Source organism: Peromyscus eremicus, chromosome 4 (genome assembly GCF_949786415.1).
Source record: "Peromyscus eremicus chromosome 4, PerEre_H2_v1, whole genome shotgun sequence".
NCBI classification, from domain to species: domain Eukaryota; kingdom Metazoa; phylum Chordata; class Mammalia; order Rodentia; family Cricetidae; genus Peromyscus; species Peromyscus eremicus.
In genome coordinates this window covers 94,324,475-94,341,738 of record NC_081419.1, presented here as the reverse complement: position 1 = coordinate 94,341,738, position 17,264 = coordinate 94,324,475, and the positions used below count along the sequence as shown (strand labels likewise).

At 41.4% G+C, this 17,264-nt stretch overlaps 1 protein-coding gene across 4 annotated transcripts in view; it reads right to left on the bottom strand.

Moving 5' to 3' along the window:
- Snap23 (synaptosome associated protein 23) overlaps nucleotides 1–17,264 on the bottom strand; it is a 34,484-nt gene that overhangs the window by 12,503 nt on the left and 4,717 nt on the right. For 3 of the 4 annotated variants that reach the window (XM_059261211.1, XM_059261212.1, XM_059261210.1), the window contains exons 2-5: nucleotides 3,050–3,152; nucleotides 2,350–2,391; nucleotides 1,934–1,982; nucleotides 1,201–1,318 (exon numbers count right to left, since the gene is read on the bottom strand). In XM_059261211.1, the coding sequence (XP_059117194.1) occupies nucleotides 1,201–1,318; nucleotides 1,934–1,982; nucleotides 2,350–2,391; nucleotides 3,050–3,106 (266 nt within the window). In that variant the 5' untranslated portion in view covers nucleotides 3,107–3,152. The remainder of the gene's footprint in view (nucleotides 1–1,200; nucleotides 1,319–1,933; nucleotides 1,983–2,349; nucleotides 2,392–3,049; nucleotides 3,153–17,264) is intronic. The other variant, XM_059261213.1, reaches the window with a different exon arrangement.

The following is a 17,264-nucleotide window of genomic DNA, read 5'->3' as shown; positions in this document are numbered from 1 at the left end:
CATTCTCTGTTTCCTAGAGATGCCATGTGATGTTTTAATTGTCAGCTTGTCACAACTTAGAATCTCCTGAGAACCTCAACTGAGGAACTATCTAGCTCTGCTTTGCCTGTGGCCATGCCTGTGGGCAGCACCACTCCCTTGGCAGGAGGCCCCAACAGTGTGAGACAAAGGGAGAAGACTAGGTTGAGAACAAGCAGCCAGCATGCAGCACTCACTGCTCTCTGTTCTTGGATATGATGTGACAAGCTGCTTCAAGTTCCTGCTCGACTTCCCTCAGTGATAGACTACAACCTGGAATTGCCGTCCAAATAAAACTCTTTCTTCCCCTAAGCTGCTTTTGGTCAGTGCGTTTTACCACATAAATGAAACTAAGGTCACACTATCCATCATCATCTTCCTGGATCCTCCCCTCTCCATGCTTCTAATACAACCAACTGATTTAAAGTGAACTGCTGTTGATTTAAAGTTTCATCCTCTAATCTCACGGATAAAGTCTAACTTCAAAGACCCAGAAAATGAATTGCTGTTAACTAGCTTCCCAGTGCGGTCATGAATGCCAACCAGTCCATCAGCTGCTTAGCTCTGGCATCCAAGTTCCTCTACCAGCTACTTACATCTCTTTGGCTACGTCTCAAATGAATCATGTAGGTCAGTTAAATTCCCTTTCCTTCCATGTTTTATTTTTGTTTTTTTGTTTGTTTGTTTTCTGGTGCTAGGGCCTTCCACTCAGCCTCATCCCCAGACCCTTTCCTCCACATTCATCCAAATCCTTTTACTGACAAAGCTCAACTCATGCCCTACCTCTCCTATAGGGTATCATCTAACCACACCCACGGGTACCCTAGCCTTAGTGGACATCACACCATCTAACACTCACTCTAAACACCCTGTCTTTTGAAGAAGTCCATTCTTTACTCCTTGAACATCTAGACACAATGCCATTCTGTTGTGCATCATCCAGATGTACATTTCCCAGTCTTTTTGTATGCAGATTGCTACAACAGTTGGTCAATTTAGCCATGGTTTTCTACAAACCTTCCTGTTTACATGAAAACCTTGATCTTCAGTTTGTTTTTTAACAAAGTTGCTAATTTAGGCCCAGTTATCTAGTTAGTTCTGACTTTATTTCAGGGTAGGGAGTCGACACTGATATTCTCATGTACTGATTTATTTTTGAAAGGTCTTGATTTATCAACTTACCTATTACAAGGGCAGACGCAAAGGCCACAGCACTTGTTGAGTTCTGTTAAAGTCTTCTCTGCCTCTCTCATGTCTTTATTTATTTGTTCCATGCCTTCTTCTATGCGATTTAGTTGTTCTAAGAATAAGTTGTGGTGTGTTACATTCACAGATGTCCAGTGAAAATGCTATTGTTACCCAGAAGTAAGCTGCAAACTCCACTCTACCAATCACCTGCCAGTGAATATCAGTACCAGGAAAACAATACTCATCTTGAGGCTCCTGGAGCCTCACTGTAGAAAGATCTGTTCACCAGTGGCATATGAGGGTTGCTCGGAAACCACTCCTGCAACCAGACCAGATTCCCAGCATTTCTAGCATTTAGTCACTATCCTAATGAAAGCTAGATGGGATTAACTAAGGTCAACAAAATTGGATGTTTCTAAACTCATCTCACCAGAATTTAGACCTCTTTTAGAACTTGCTATCTGAGAGTTATCTAAGAATATCATGTTTAATGTGCATGTGACAAATGCCTACAATAAGCCGTGCATGTCTAACAGACTTGTATACAGTTGGGCACTGCTGCCTCTCATCCCAATCTAGCAATGACCACGATATCATAATTTAAATAAGAAGAAAAAGAAGAAACGTATTACTCTTATCTCATAAAGAGAAGGCTGAATTTTGTAAGTGGCTGATTTCATAGGGATTTTTGACCTTGTAAGTCAAACTTATAATGACTTCAACTCACCCCCTTGTTCATCCAGCATAGTGATGGTCTTGATTCCCGCATCCTGAGACTAAAAGGGGGAGAAGGAAGATGAAAGTACAAGAAAACAACCCAAAACAACAGCAAAACTTGCAAATACTGACAAATGACAAGAAAGAATCATATTGAAAACCAAGTTCTCAGGAACTAGCATCACAGACAGAACTAGCTGCCTCATACCAACACACATCTTAACCCCTGAAGTAATTAAGTCACAAGCTTGTGATAAATTTATCTTCCCTGTCCATATTCCAATACTTTCACAGAAAAAACAGAAATGGCTTATCAGTACATCACTGGACAGTCTTCAGCAACTGTGGTTTCAAGTAACATCAATTACAGCTAGTGCTAATATCCCATCCATACATTTCTGTATGTGAAGATTGAATAATTCTTACCTCGATGGCTAATCCCAGGATTCTCCTTGTACTTTCCAAAGACTAGGAAGAAATACAGAGTTAGAGCATTCCAAAAAATATAGGAAACCAATTGATCACTGGCTATAGTTATGATGCTACTTTATTGTTAAAACTTGCCAGCACATCCATCTCCTTACAAGAAAGCAAAAAAGGAGATGACTCCACTTTCATTTCCTTCCTACTAGGCACCCCTTAAGAGACTTCAGATGGTGGAGTCAACTGAATTTCACGCAGGTAGGCAGAAATGTGTGTATTACACAGATTTTAAGGAATCGTTAAAAGTTCAGAATCCCTTCCAGAATTGCAAGTAACTGTTAAATACTAAACACTTTAGAGGGACCAAGAAGAAGCCAAAGTGATCTCTAAAAAACTACTCTCATTTTTCTACTGTAGAAATGGAAATAGAGGCCTGCAAAATGTCTCAGGAGGTAAAAGTACTACCTACCGAACACGACCACTTGAGTTCAATCCCTAGAACCCACATGATGAAAGGAGAGAGTGACTTCTGCAAGTTGACTTCTGACCTCCACATGCATCTCTCTCTCTCTCTCTCTCTCTCTCTCTCTCTCTCTCTCTCTCTCTCTCTCTCTCTCTCACACACACACACACACACACACACACAGAGCAACTAAATTCATTAAAATGTAATAAAATATTAAAATGAATAAATATCATTTACCTCATCAGTAACCTGGTGAGCCTTTAGCTGAATTTCTTCTGGTGACAGATTATCCATGATGAATCAAAACTCTACTGGACACAGAAACAGAAATATGGATACTCTAGAAGAATAAGGATACAGAAAAGTTTGAGCAAAAACCATACATTTATGGGATTTAGGCACTTACCAGGCAAGTAGATTAAAAGGATCAATCTCATTACCTGTTCAACTATACCACAGGGCCAGGAACTCAGGCTAAGAGGAAAAATGGATACTTAATGCTATTAGTACAGGAAGTACCTAAAACACAGGAGAAATACTCTTTTTTTTGAGACAAGCAATCCTATATCCTAAGTGGGCTTGGACTTGCTATGCAGCAGAGGCTGACCTTGAACTTCTGATCCTTCAGTTCTGCACATCCTGTGTGTGGGAACACAGGGTTTCACAAATGCTAGGATAAGCACTCTACCAACCAAGCTACATCCCCAGGCCCAGCTGAAAGTACTCTTTCCAATGGGAAAGTGATTCTTGGCTTAAAACGCAAGGCCTCAATGAAATTTAAACTTTGGAGACTATTAGAATCAATTCTTGGGCCAGTGAGTTCGCTCTGTCTGCATAAGCACCTGTGGACATTCAGACGGCCTCACAGGTAAAGGTGCTTGGCATGCCAGCCTAGTGGCCTGAGTGGCTGGAATCCATCTAAGGCATAAGCATTATGGGACAGATACAGGTTTTCTTTACTGCATTTGATAGCTTTATATTACATTTTGTATGTTTGTGCATGTATACCTAATGTGTGCCTGTGTGTGTATAAGTCTGAGCACATGTATGTCATGGGACAGATATTACACTGCACCTATGTCAGAAGAGAGTCTCAAGTATCAGTCCTTGCCTTCCACCTTGTTTGAGACAGGGTCTCTTTTTGTTCTCTGCTACATATACTAGGCTGCTAGGTCCAAAGATTCTCCTGTCTCCACCTTCCACTTAGCTGTGAGTACTGGGATCATACTTGAGCTACTGCACCTGGCTTTACAGGGATTCTTGGCATTTGAACTCATGTTCTCATGACTGCTTCGCTATCACTTGATAACACCAGGCTCACAGTCTAGATTTGGGGTCTTGAAACACTTTCGTTGTTGTTTTTGAGAAAGGGTCTCATGTAACTCAAGCTGGCTTCACACCTGCTATGTAACTGAGGGATACTTGGAATATCTTATCCTCCTGCCTCTGCCTCCCAAGTGCTGGATCAGAGGTGTGGGCCACCATGTTCAGCCTTTGGAAACTTGTGATTTTAGTAAGGTGGGGGATGTCAGTGGGCAGATTCTGACCAGGGAAGCTACTAAAACTCCTAACACCCACTCTGAAAGCTGATCAACAAAGAATGATCATGCACAAATGTTAAAAGTGTTGAGGTCAGGAACCCTGCTGTGAGCTATACTGATAAGCAGAGAATCAAATTAACCAGAAATATATTACTAGACCACACTTTTCAAGGGAACAGGTTTTGCTCATCATTCTGTCTAACATCTCACAGGATCTGACAGTATGTACTTAGAAAATAACTAATAAATGAACAAACAAGTAAAGGAACAGGGCGCACTCTCAAAGGAATGAAGCTCTTAAGAGCTGCACTCGAGGCAAAAAAAAAAAAAAAAAAAGCCAGGCAGTGGTGGTGCATGCCTTTAATTCCAGCACTTAGGAGGCAGAGGCAGGTGGATCTCTGTGAGTTCGAGGCCAGCCTGGTCTACAGAGCGAGATCCAGGAAAGGCTCCAAAGCTACATGGAGAAACCCTGTCTTGGGGCAAAAAAAAAAAAAAACTGCACATGGTAGTAGCAAAAAGCAGGCAAACAATCACCAGAACCACACCTCAGAATTTACCACTGCAAGTGTGTGATATGGAATTAAATGGCCAGTTGGTCACTGGCAAATTTCCTCTGTTGGGGCTGAGGGTGCAGCTCAGTGGCAGAGCATTTACTATATATGCACAAGGTCCTGGGTTCAATCCCCTGTAATGCAATAATCATATACTTTTCATCTTTTGTGTGTTGGGAATTGAATCTAGGGCTTCAAACAGGCTAGGCCAATGAGTCACAACTCCCAGTCTTTAAGTTTTGTGTGTGGCTTTGTATGCAGTTAAATGTACCACATGCATTTAACTAAGATTTTGAGCCTTAAAAGTTCATTTCAATAGTATATTTGAGGTCAATGAGATGGTTCAGAGGGTAAAGATGTTCATCCAAATCTAAGGACCTGCGTTCCACCATTAAACCTACATGGCAGGAGAAAGTGATCCTCCAGGTTGTCTTCTCAACGTCCACATGTGCGCTTTGTCACACATGTATGCATGTTTGCAGACGCACACAAAGAAAATAATTTTTACAAGCATCAGAAGTTCCAAATCTAACTTCACACTTTTCATACCTATGGTTCAGGCAAAATACTCACACACTGTAAGTAAGACATAGTGATACTGGACAGATGGCTCAGTGGTTAGGAGCATTAGCTGCTCTTGCAGAGGACCTGCATTCAGGTCCTAGCCTCCACATGGTAGCTCACACCCATCTGTAACTCCAGTTCTAGGGGTCTTAGGCCCTCTCCTGACCTCCAGCACCACACATGCACATGGTGAACAGACATACATGCAGGTAGAATACCCAAACACATAAAATAAATAAGTTTTTTTTAAAAAAGATATAAAGGCCTTCCTTGAAATAGCAACTATTCACTCATTAGATATTAACATGAAACTGTATGCTTTATTAATTTGCTAATTGTTTAGAAATCTTTAGTTTTATCATACATATCTATCCTATGCTATCATATCTATTTGGGTAGGAGTGGTGGTATACACTCAATCCCAGAACCCAGGAGGTTGAAACAGGAGGATTAGGAGTTTGAAGACAGACAGAAAACACAGCCAGTCACGAGACAGTATGGGGGAAGAGAGATGTAAGAGTGTTATTTTGTACCTTGTCACCTCCAGATGTTCACAGACCTTTCCTTGCTCTACTCTTGTCTGCTTAGGTAGATTCTGGCTTCTCTGTCACTTCCTAGAGCCCCAGTCAAAACCTGCTCTTCCTAAGCAACATGCTCTAAAGTCACCCGTGGTTCCAATGAATAACTCCTTAGTGCCCAACAGAGGGATAAGAAACAAGAAAAACCACTACACATTAAACAGCACCTCAGCCAGGTTTTCAGACAATATACTACAGATACAGAAACACTGTGGGATAAGGAAGCCTAGATCTCTCAAACACACAATTTTGTAATTCTATTCCTACTGTTGATTCTTGCCAACTACAAGTCAATATCTACTACCTTGTTAGTAAAAGCTAAACAAAACAAAACTCTCAAATGGGTTCAGAGAGAGGCTTGAATCTACAGCTGATCTGTTTTGAAACTGAAGACTAAGAATCCGGCCTTCTAAAAATCAAGAGATATCGTTGGAAAGTAAATGAGTCAGGTGACAGTGAGGTCATCTGGAAACACGCCCTTTCCATGAACTCAAGTTCTGCTTAATACTTCCCCCTTCTCTCAGCAGAGGGCTAGATAAGGATCAGGAAGGAACAAAGACCAGTGTGCCGATGTCAGGAAGCAGGTGTGTAGACTTGGGATTCTTTTAAAGGTTATTTTTGTTAATGTGTATATACGAGGTTTATGTGCACTACATGCACACAGGAGTTCTCAGATGCCAGAAGAGGGTGTTGTTCTTTGACCTCCGTGTGTACACACACACACACACACACACACACACACACACACACACACAAATATATACATAAACATACAAACAAAGAGAGTAAACAACCAAGACTCAGTTTCCTCGTTGTAAAATAGGGACAATAACATACTTTGTTGATTTCTCGTGAAGACGTAAAGAATGCAGGCAGCTGGAACAGTGCAAGCCTGTATTCTCTGTACGTAGAAGCAGAGGATCAGGAATTTAAGGTCAGCCTAGGTTACAAAGAAAGATTCTCAAAACAAACATACATGAGTGATTCTTCAAAATCCTTAGCAGAGCCAGGTGTGGCAGCAGCACATGACTTTAATTCTAGCACTCAGGAGGCAGAAGCAGGTGGACCTCTATGATTAGTAAATTCCAAGTTAGCACACTCTCTGGCATGTGCCTAATATTCAATATATGTTGCCCACAGCATTCCCCGCCCCCTTCTTGTTTCGTTTTTTGAGAAGGTCTCATGCAGCCCAAGCACTGACCTAAAACTTATATATTTGAGGACGACTTTGAATGTCTGATTCTATCTCCAGTATTCCAGTACTAGTATTCCAGGCCTATGCCAACAAGCACTATTTAAAGTTTGGCTAATTTTTTGTTATTTTTAAATGTACAACTAATGAGTCCTAATATTATTACAAAGGTTGAAGTAGTCGACAAAACCACATATTTCTTTACAAATCTAAAAACATAAGCTTCCCCATAAATGGCCTTTTCTCTTTCTTCTAACTTCACAAGTAATAAACAAATGACACAAAACATGAAAAAAAAAGGTGAATAATGTAATTTTCATTAAAAATGCACTATAATTACAGTAGAGAAAAATATAAACTGAAAAAGTCTGGAATAGGTTCATCAAAATACTTCTAATTGGCTGTGATATACTCAAAGTAGACAGACATATCAGCAAATTCCCACAGTCCTATCACCTGGAAGGCTCACACAGGAAGATCCAGGCTAGCCTGAACTATAGGGAGTTCAAGGCTATTTTGGGCTACATACTGAGACCTTATCTCAAAAAATGGGGATAGGGTAGGGTAGGAATAGAGAGTACTTGGTGCTCTTACAGAGGGTCTGGGTTTGGTTCACAGCCCATGTAACTCCAGTTCTCCTGGCCTCCTCAGGCACCACGCACACACATGATGCACACACATGTATGCAGGCAAAACACACACAAAAAATCTTTTCAAAGTAATTTTTTTCTTCTTTACCCCAATTTCCCAAATCATTTGCTATAGGGTTATATTGTAAATTTTTACATATTGATCTTCATCATTTTAAAATGATAGTTTACAACAACCAAGAGAATATATTTATATGAATGGAGAAAACAGGCAGCTGGAGATATGGCTCAGTGGTTAAGAGCACTTACTGCTCTTCCAGGACCCAAGTTTGGTTCCTAGCACGCATAAGGAGAATGCTCACAACTGCCTGCAACTCCAGCTCTGGGGGAATCTGATGCTTCTGGCCTCTACAGGCACTCACACTCATGTGCACATACCCATACCCATACACATGTATACACATAACTAAAAAAAAAAAAAAAAAAAAAAAGAGTGGGGCAAGGAGGTAGATCTTTGTGAGTCTGAGGCCAGCTTGGTCCTCATCGTAAACTCCAGGCCAGCCAGGGCTATACAGTGCAACCCTGTCTCAAAATACAAAAACAAACAGAATGGAGAAAACAGAGTAAGAAATAAATTTTAGACCCAGGTTCCAAAGTAAAATACCAATTCCTGGTTCTCTTGAGAGAAATCTTGCGGTTGGCACATACAGTAAGTCTAAATTATTAAATTATTGGAAATATCCCCAAGCACTGGCAGATGATCAACCACTCTAAATCATTTCTTCTTCTTCTTCTTCTTCTTCTTCTTCTTCTTCTTCTTCTTCTTCTTCTTCTTCTTCTTCTTCTTCTCCTTTTTGTTTTTTCCAGATAGGGTTTCTCTTGTGTAGTTTTGGTGCCTGTCCTGGATCTTGCTCTGTAGATCAGCCTGGCCTCAAACTCACAGAGAGCCGCCTGACTCTGCCTCCTGAGTGCTGGGATTAAAGGTGTGCACCACTGCCACCTGGCCAACCTCTCTGAATCATAAAAGAACAGAAATAATAACAGATTTGTCTGAAGTACTGCTAACAGAGGTTACAGGGAAACCTTTACCGAAGGTTAGATGGCAAATATTTCACGTGTGGCAGCAAGAATCGGTTCAAACAAGGTCTCAACAAGTTTTTAATAATCTTTTGAAACAAATTGAGCAAGTGGATGAAAAAATCCCCATAAAGAAACTGGAGACTGTAGCTGGAAAAGAAAATTTGTAACAAGCTCCTTGTTAGAAATACTCTCACAGAGTAAAAGAAAAAGAAAACAGAAAATGACAATAGTCCTTCTTTTCCAGGGGATACACTTCAATAGCCCCAGTGGATGACTGAAATTACAGAGTACAAACCTATGGGGTTCTCTTTTTTTTCTGTACATACCCATGATAAACATGCATTCGTCTTTTCACTTGAAGAAAGCACTATGTAGCTTCTGCTGACATATGTGAATTGGCACCACCACTATCAAGTTTATTATTATATTATTATTAAAATGAGGGTTACCTGATGAACACAAACACGAAGATACCCAAGTCTGATCAAAGAGACAGCCAAGAAGTGACTTATGGGTTGGTAAAGATGCTCCACAAAGGGGTGGTTCAGTCTCGGCAGGATGGGTCAGGGTGGTATGAGATTAGACTACCACAGTCAAAGCAGCATAGAATTTAAAATGGACACTCTAGGCAGGTATGATGGCACATGTCTATAATTCCAGCACTGGGAGGCAGAAGCAGGGATGGTCTCAAGGTAGATATCAGCCTTGGCCACCTAGTTTGACTCTGTCTCAAACAAAAACAAATTACAAATTGCTTATTTCTGGAATATTCTATTTAATACTTTCAGATAGAAATTGACCACAAGTAACAGGAACTGCAGAAAGTGAAACCACAGATAAGAGGGAAGTATTGCAGAAACTCAGTTGTTTTGTTTTTTCGAGATAGGGTTTCTCTGTAGTAGCCCTGGCTGTCCTGGAACTCACTCTGTAGACCAGGCTGGCCTTGAATTCACAGAGATCCACCTGCCTCTGTCTCCCAAGTGCTGGAATTAAAGACGTGCGTCACCACTGCCCAGCTCAGAAACTATGTTTCAAACAGGGTCTTGTAGTGGATATTTGTTCCACATTAGGGTCTCTATACAGCCCTAACTGGTGGTTGAACTCTAACGGGTGGTCTTCCTGCTTCCCAATGCTAGCATTAGTAGTAAGAGGTACCTTGTCACTCACACAGCTGTTTATAGGATTTGCTTTATAATTCAGAAGTGAGGAAATGGGTGGAGGAACAGAGGAAACAAAGCTGGCCATGAACGTGTGATACTGGGCAAAGAAATACACAGAGTGCCATTATGCTTTCTGAAAAAAAGAAAAAAAAAAAATCAAGCATATGCAAAAGTTTCTTTTTTCTTTCTTTCTTTCTTTCTTTCTTTCTTTCCTTTCCCTTTCTTTCTTTCTTTCTTTCTTTCTTTCTTTCTTTCTTTCTTTCTTTCTTTCTTTTTTTTAAGAATAGCTGAAGCACTCTGGAGGCTTAGGTAGGAGGATCAGTCATCAGTTAGAGGCCAGAGAGGCTACACAGTGAGACTCAAAAGCAAACCAAAACACCACACAAAAACAGTAGCTGAGAGCAGAAAATGGTGCTTGCCTACCATGTGCAAGGCTCCTAATATGATCCCTATCATCAGACAGATAGACACAGACACACACACACATTCCAGGTGGCTTTTAATTAAATAGTTTCTGACTACTATTTTGAAAATTAAGAAGCTGAGCATGGTGATCCATGCCTATAAATCCCAGCACTTAAAAGGCTGAAGTTGGAGCGAGATAGATGGCCCAGTGGTTAAGAGCACTTGTTACTTTTGCAGAGGACCCAAGTTTAGTTCACAGCACCAACATGATGGCTCCCATTTGTCTCTAATTCTGGTTCCAGGGAATCTGGCACCTTCCTCTGATCTCCATGGGCACTGCACTCACGATGCACTTATATTAATGTAGGTAACACATACACATTATTCACAACAGCTAAGTAGGAGGAGGGGACAAATGTCCACATAATGTGATATTATTCAGCTCTAAAAGGAATTGAAGTATTTATAGTCTACAGTATGTGTTAGCACTGAAGGCATTAACCAAATAAATGAAAATAAACACAAAAAGGCCATATATTATATAATACCATTTATAAGAAATCTGTTTTGTTCTGAGACAGGATCACTGATCTAGAGCTTAATATGTAGACCAGGCTGGCCTCGAACTTAAAGAGATCTACCTGCCTCTGCATGTGCCATAATGTCCTGCAGATTTATATGAAATCTTAAAAATAGGTAAATCCTAGCCAGATGTGTTGATGCATCCCTTTATCCCTAGTACTCAGGAGGCAAAGGCAGACAGATCCTCAGCAGTATGTGTTTATGCCAACTTCTTCAAAATTTGAAAGCATATCTTTCTCTAGGTGTTTTGTTTTTGAAGCAGGGTCTCACTGCAGTCCAGGCTGTCCTGAAACTCACTGTAGCCTAGTGACCTATCCTATGCCTCAACCTCTCAAGTGCAAGGATTACAGGTGTGGCCCTGCTATTCCAGGTGTCTTTCACCCATTTTACAAGGGAGCAAGAACCAGTCTGATGTTGCTTGCCAGACACTTAGGAACCCAAGGCAGGAAGGAGTATTTCAAGTCTGAGGCCAATCTGAGGTAAAAGAAGACTTCTATTCTAGCCTAAGCTAGAGTGAAAATCTGTCTGAAGAACCAAAATAAGTAAAAGGGAAAAAGAGTCCAAGTTTTCTATCTCATAACAAGAGAAAATTATTTTAAACTGGCATTCTAGGCTATCCTAACTAACTATGTGCCCAGCACAGGAACCTTCATGGGAGAGGAAGGGGGTATTAAACACATCCAAACTATAGCAACTGGCAATCAATCTACTTAACCTGTTTTTTTTTTGTTTTTTTTTTTTTTTTTTGGTTTTTCGAGACAGGGTTTCTCTGTGTAGCTTTGCGCCTTTCCTGGAACTCGCTTTGGAGACCAGGCTGGCCTCGAACTCACAGAGATCCACCTGGCTCTGCCTCCCGAGTGCTGGGATTAAAGGCGTGAGCCACCACCGCCCGGCCCTACTTAACCTGTTTATATGACAGTTCCTTACATTTATTAACAATGCTTCCCAGAATTGTTTCTGAAATAAAATGCTGAGCATAGTGCCGGCCAATAAAGATTTATGAAATGTAAGCTATTAATGAACTGAGTATTTATCATCTTGATGATGATGATGATGATTTGAAATGGTCTTGCACTTCAATCTGAGAGCTAGGAGTACATGTGTACACCACCATGCCTAGCTTGAACTGAGCACTAATAGTCATGCTATCAGTCATGTTCTTTACCTGTGGCCCTGACTCCTATTATCAGAATGTTTGAGGAAAACTTGGAATCAGTTAAGACCTTGGATAGTTTAGGTATATATTTTTGAGGTAAGACGAAGCCTTATCAATCATCTTTACCCCATATAAGACAGTCCATGTCATGAATGCCTTCATTCTAAGCTCTAGATCAGTGGTTCTCAATCTGTGGGTCACAATCCCTTTGGATGCACATATCAGACATTTGATTACATTATGGTTCATAACAGTAGCAAAATTACAGTTACAAAGTAGCGACAAAACAATTTTATGGTTGGGGGTCACAACATGAGGAATTGTATTGAAGGGTCACAGTATTAGGAAGGTTGAGAACCACTACTCTAGATGTACAAATTATATGTGCAACATACCTACCCACAATTTACTTCTAGACTTCAAAGAGAAATGTAGGGAACAGATGCAAAAACAGAAGAAAGGGTTATAGAAAATAAGCCACAACTTCAGATCTAATCATAAGTCACTAGGAAGATAATTTAACTCAGATTCTCTCTAGAGCTATATTTTACTACTAGATTGTTTTGTTTGTGTTTTTAATGGGGTAGGGGCTGAGACAGAGTTTCAAGTAGCCCAGCCTGGCCTCAAACTCCCTACATAGGGCTGGCAAGATGGCTCAGCAGATAAACAAGAACTTACCTCCAACAATACAAGCCTACCAGTCTGAGTTCAGTCCCCAGGACCCACATGAAGAAGAGAATCAACCCAACAAAACATTGTCCCGACCTCCAAACCCACCCCAAGACACACCCCTCCTGGCAAATAAATATTTGTAATAAAACATACTTCAATTCCAATGTAGCAAAAGTTGGTGTTGAACTCATGATCCTCTTGCCTCAACCTTCCAAGTGTTGGGATTGCTGGCACCACCATCACACCTGAGCTACATTCCATTTCTAATATGAATGGTTGGCAGAATTTAGTGGTGCATGCCTATAATCCCAGCACCTGGCAGGCTGAAGCAGGAGGACTTTAAGGCCATCCTGGGCTATATAGAGAACTTCATGTCAGCCTGGGCTACTTTTGTATCAAAAAGACACACACACACACACACACACACACACACCCCTGCACACACACCTGGGGGTGGGGGCAGGAGTTGGGAGGAGAAAGAGGGAGGGAGAGAGAGAGAGAGAGAGAGAGAGAGAGAGAATACTTTAAGCCAAAAAGGAAACAATGTTCCAAATTTAACAATTCCTGAAGGCATTTAGTCAGATGGTTTATGTTAAGAATACTTTCCACAGCTGTTGTTCAAATTTCTAAAGGTCTTAGACTAAAAACCCGGAGCCAATATTGGGGTAAATGCTGAAAGATCAGAGAGAAAAGAACAAGCCATGGCTACTTCTCACCTTGCCAACTGCATGAATTCTCTGAGTCCTCAGCCAAAAGGGGTTTCAGCCGAAAAGGCTTCAGCCGAAAAGCCTCTGGCTCCTGTCTCCTCACGCCTTGTATGCCTTTCTCCACCAAGCCATATCACTTCCTTCTTAGTGCTGGGATTAAAAGTGTGTGACTTCCAAGTAGTGGCATTAAAGGTATGTGCCACACTGCCTGGTTCTGTTTCTCTCCAAAGAATCTCATGTAGTCCAGGGTGGCTTTGAACTCACAGAGATCCAGACAGATCTCTGCCTCCCAAGGGCTAGGATTAAGGGTGTGTGCCACCACTGCCTGGCCTCTATGTTTAATCTACTGATCTTCAGGCAGATTTTATTAGGGCACACAATATATCACCACACACAGCCAGGTGTGATGGTCCATACCATTGCTTGGGAAGATGAAACAGAAGGAATACTACAACACTACTTCAAGGCTAGCCTAGCGCTGCCCCCCCAACACACATACTCCTGTCTCAAAATATAAAACAAAAAATAATGTTCCTCCCTTTATTTCCTATCTCTAGTTTCTTTTGTATCTTCTTCTATGTGGATAACATTAGCCATTCTTATGTGGGGACAACCCCCCGCCAAACTACGCAAATGACATGATGTAAGTGCACCACAGAATCATATCTATTATAAACATCCATGTTTCAAAGTACAGTGAAACACATGACTCAAGACAAAAATCAAGTGAGTCAGAAGGAACCACTAGAAATGAGGAACCAAAAAATTACACTTCAGTTTTACAGAAGTGCATATTTTAAGTTAACTGTTTGGTGTCTAACACAAGCTTCTGTCAGCTTTGGAATTTCCACAATTCTACCCTAAGTGACTTGAGTATAATCCAGGGGAGACAGATGTGTGACTGCAGTCACATTCACACTGCACATGTGGAAGGTGAAAAAAAAACCACTCTGGCACCAGCAGCTCTCTGCCATCTGTCTAGGAAAGACGACAATCCGGCAGGCTAAGTATGTCAGATACCAAGTTTAGGTAAAGATGAAGGTCAACACTTCACCTCACTTGAAACATTGCCCACAACCATGTTAGCTATCCCTAAAACGCATCACATTAGATGTGTTCTGGAGTTTCCAGAGTACCCTAAAAAGAGCAATTGGTATATGCTGAGGTCTCTAAAGAGTAATTCCAAAGAACATTAAAGAATGGTGTTCCTGGGGCCAGCAAGAGGGCTGGCTCAGTGAGTAAGGTGCTGGCTTACATAGTTGAAAGCCTGAGTTCCATCCCAGGAATCTGCAGCTGTCCCCTGACTGTGACGTGTGTACAGCCACCATGGTGATTTGAATGAGAATGGCCCCCATAGACTCGATCTACTTGCATGCTGGGTCCCCAGTTGGTGGGACAGTTTGGAAAGGATTAGAAGGTATGGCCTTGTTGGAGGACTTGTCACTGAGGGCAGGCTTTGAGGATTCAAATGCCCATGCTATTCCCAGTTAGTTTTCTCATCCTGGTGGTTGGGTCTCAAGATACGATCTCTCAGCTACTGCTCACGTGCCATCTCTGCCTGTTGCCATGCTCCCTGCCATGACTTTAACCCTCTGTCAAACTGTAAGTCCAAATAAATGCTTTCTTCTAGAAGGTGCCTTGGTCATGGTCTTTTGTCACAGCAACAGTAAAAATGAACTAAGACAGAAGTTGGTACAATTTAGACCAGGATGGTGTCAAACTTGAAGCCATCTGGGCCCTCAAAATGGCTCAGCAGGCAAAAGCCCTGAAGTCAAGTCTGATGACCTGAATTTGATCCCTGGGACCCACAGGAAGGAAGTAAAGAACGGACTCTTGCTGTGCTCTGACTACCATATGTGTGCACCTCCCACCCCCCACACACAAAAGATAAGTAAAATGTAAAGCAAACAAATAACAACAAAAACCCAGAAATACTCCTGCCCCTGCCTCCAAAGTGTTGGCATTACAGGCATGAGCTATCAACACCCAGTTGACATAATGCTTTCAAATCCTGACTATTGCTTACTTATCTCTTATACTTTAGTTTCTTCATTAAATGAGAATCGTGCTTAAATCCAGTTACATGGTTAACTTATGCAAAATATGTATTAACAGTACCTATTTCTAGGAAAGCAGCTCAGAAGGAAGTGTACTTAGCATGCAGGAGGGGCTCTGGGTTTAATCCCCAAGCACCAAATACCAAAATAAAACAGTACCTAGAACAGAATGTTCAATACAGTTTATTTTATTTTATTATTATATTTGAGACGAGGTTTCGTGAGATTGCTGATGCCTGCCTGAAACTCGGAATTCCCCTGCTTTCACCTTCCAAGTAGTGGAGATTATAGACATATGCAAGGGCACCCAGGTTTAATACTGCCTTATAATTATTAAATATGTTATTATGGAACACTGTCCTCAGAGCATAAACAATCATTACCATCTTAATCAGAGCAACTGTGATTACTCACAAAAAGACTCCCAAAATTGGGCCTGTTGACCTTCCCGGATAGAATGAGAGGATGAGGTGTCATTAGACTCTCACCCCAGATTCCAGCCGCCCACTCCCAATTCTGGCCCAACCTCACTTGATCTTGAGGGTTGCTACAGCGTAGAAAGTGGAAAGCTAGCGGAAACCCTGACCAAAACCAAACAAACAAAAAACAACAACCCCCCACAAAAGAAACAAACAGTCCTACCAAGAATGGTAAATATCTGAGGTACAAGTCAAGTTATTTAATCATTTAATTTACCTCAATATGACCTGTCCCAGGAGCACAGTGAGAAGTGTTTCTCCTATTTGTTATTATCTACTTGAACGTGTTTCTTCTCATTTCCTCTCACCAAGAGAACAAATAACAAGTGAGCAATGGGTACTTTGGGCATCAACTTTGCTAGTGACAGAAATATTAACATGTCTTACTTTGCTATGAAATAGCTTAAGTTTGGATTTCAAAGTACCTAAGCTAGCTGGGCATGGTGGTGCATGTCTTTAATCTCAGCACTTGGGACAGAGAGGCTGGCTGGTCCCTGAGTTCCAGGCCAGCCTGGGCTACATAGTGAGAACATGTTTTGTTTTGTTTTGTTTGTTTTTAAGTGCTTTAGCAAATGAGGCCTCACAGGTTTTGAGCGTAGTATTTTCCCAGAGGAAAAAAAACATGAGCAGGATCCGTTTTTTACCTGGCTATGACTGAACCTATTAGCATTTTACTAGGACATCTCAGAAGGCGGCAGGGCAGATGAAGTGACTTCAATGCTTATAACATCTTGTAGTAAGAAACTACACTCTTTTCGAAAGGCTGAGAACGTGCTGTCAAACAGCCGCCAGTTTCTAAAGTCTCCTGCAGTCACCATCCCCACCTCCAGTTCAAACCCACCCAGATAACCATCAGCAAAAGGGAAAGAAAGATCTCTCTTTTCTCAACTCTGATGTCCTTCGCTTCCTCTAGCACCAGTTTGCTTTTCCTAAGAGTGCAGTAACTAATGATTAAGGACGAAGGAAAGAAGTTTAACAGTACTTTTTTTTTTTCCCTCACACAAACTACCTCGAACCCGAATTGGGAAAAATCGTCCTTTGACTGACCATACTCTTGGTGTGCGCCTGCGGGGAAGCCACAAGGTAAGCAGGGACTTTCCTAGACAGTGAAGTCAGCAAATGCCACCAGCCTCGGGGC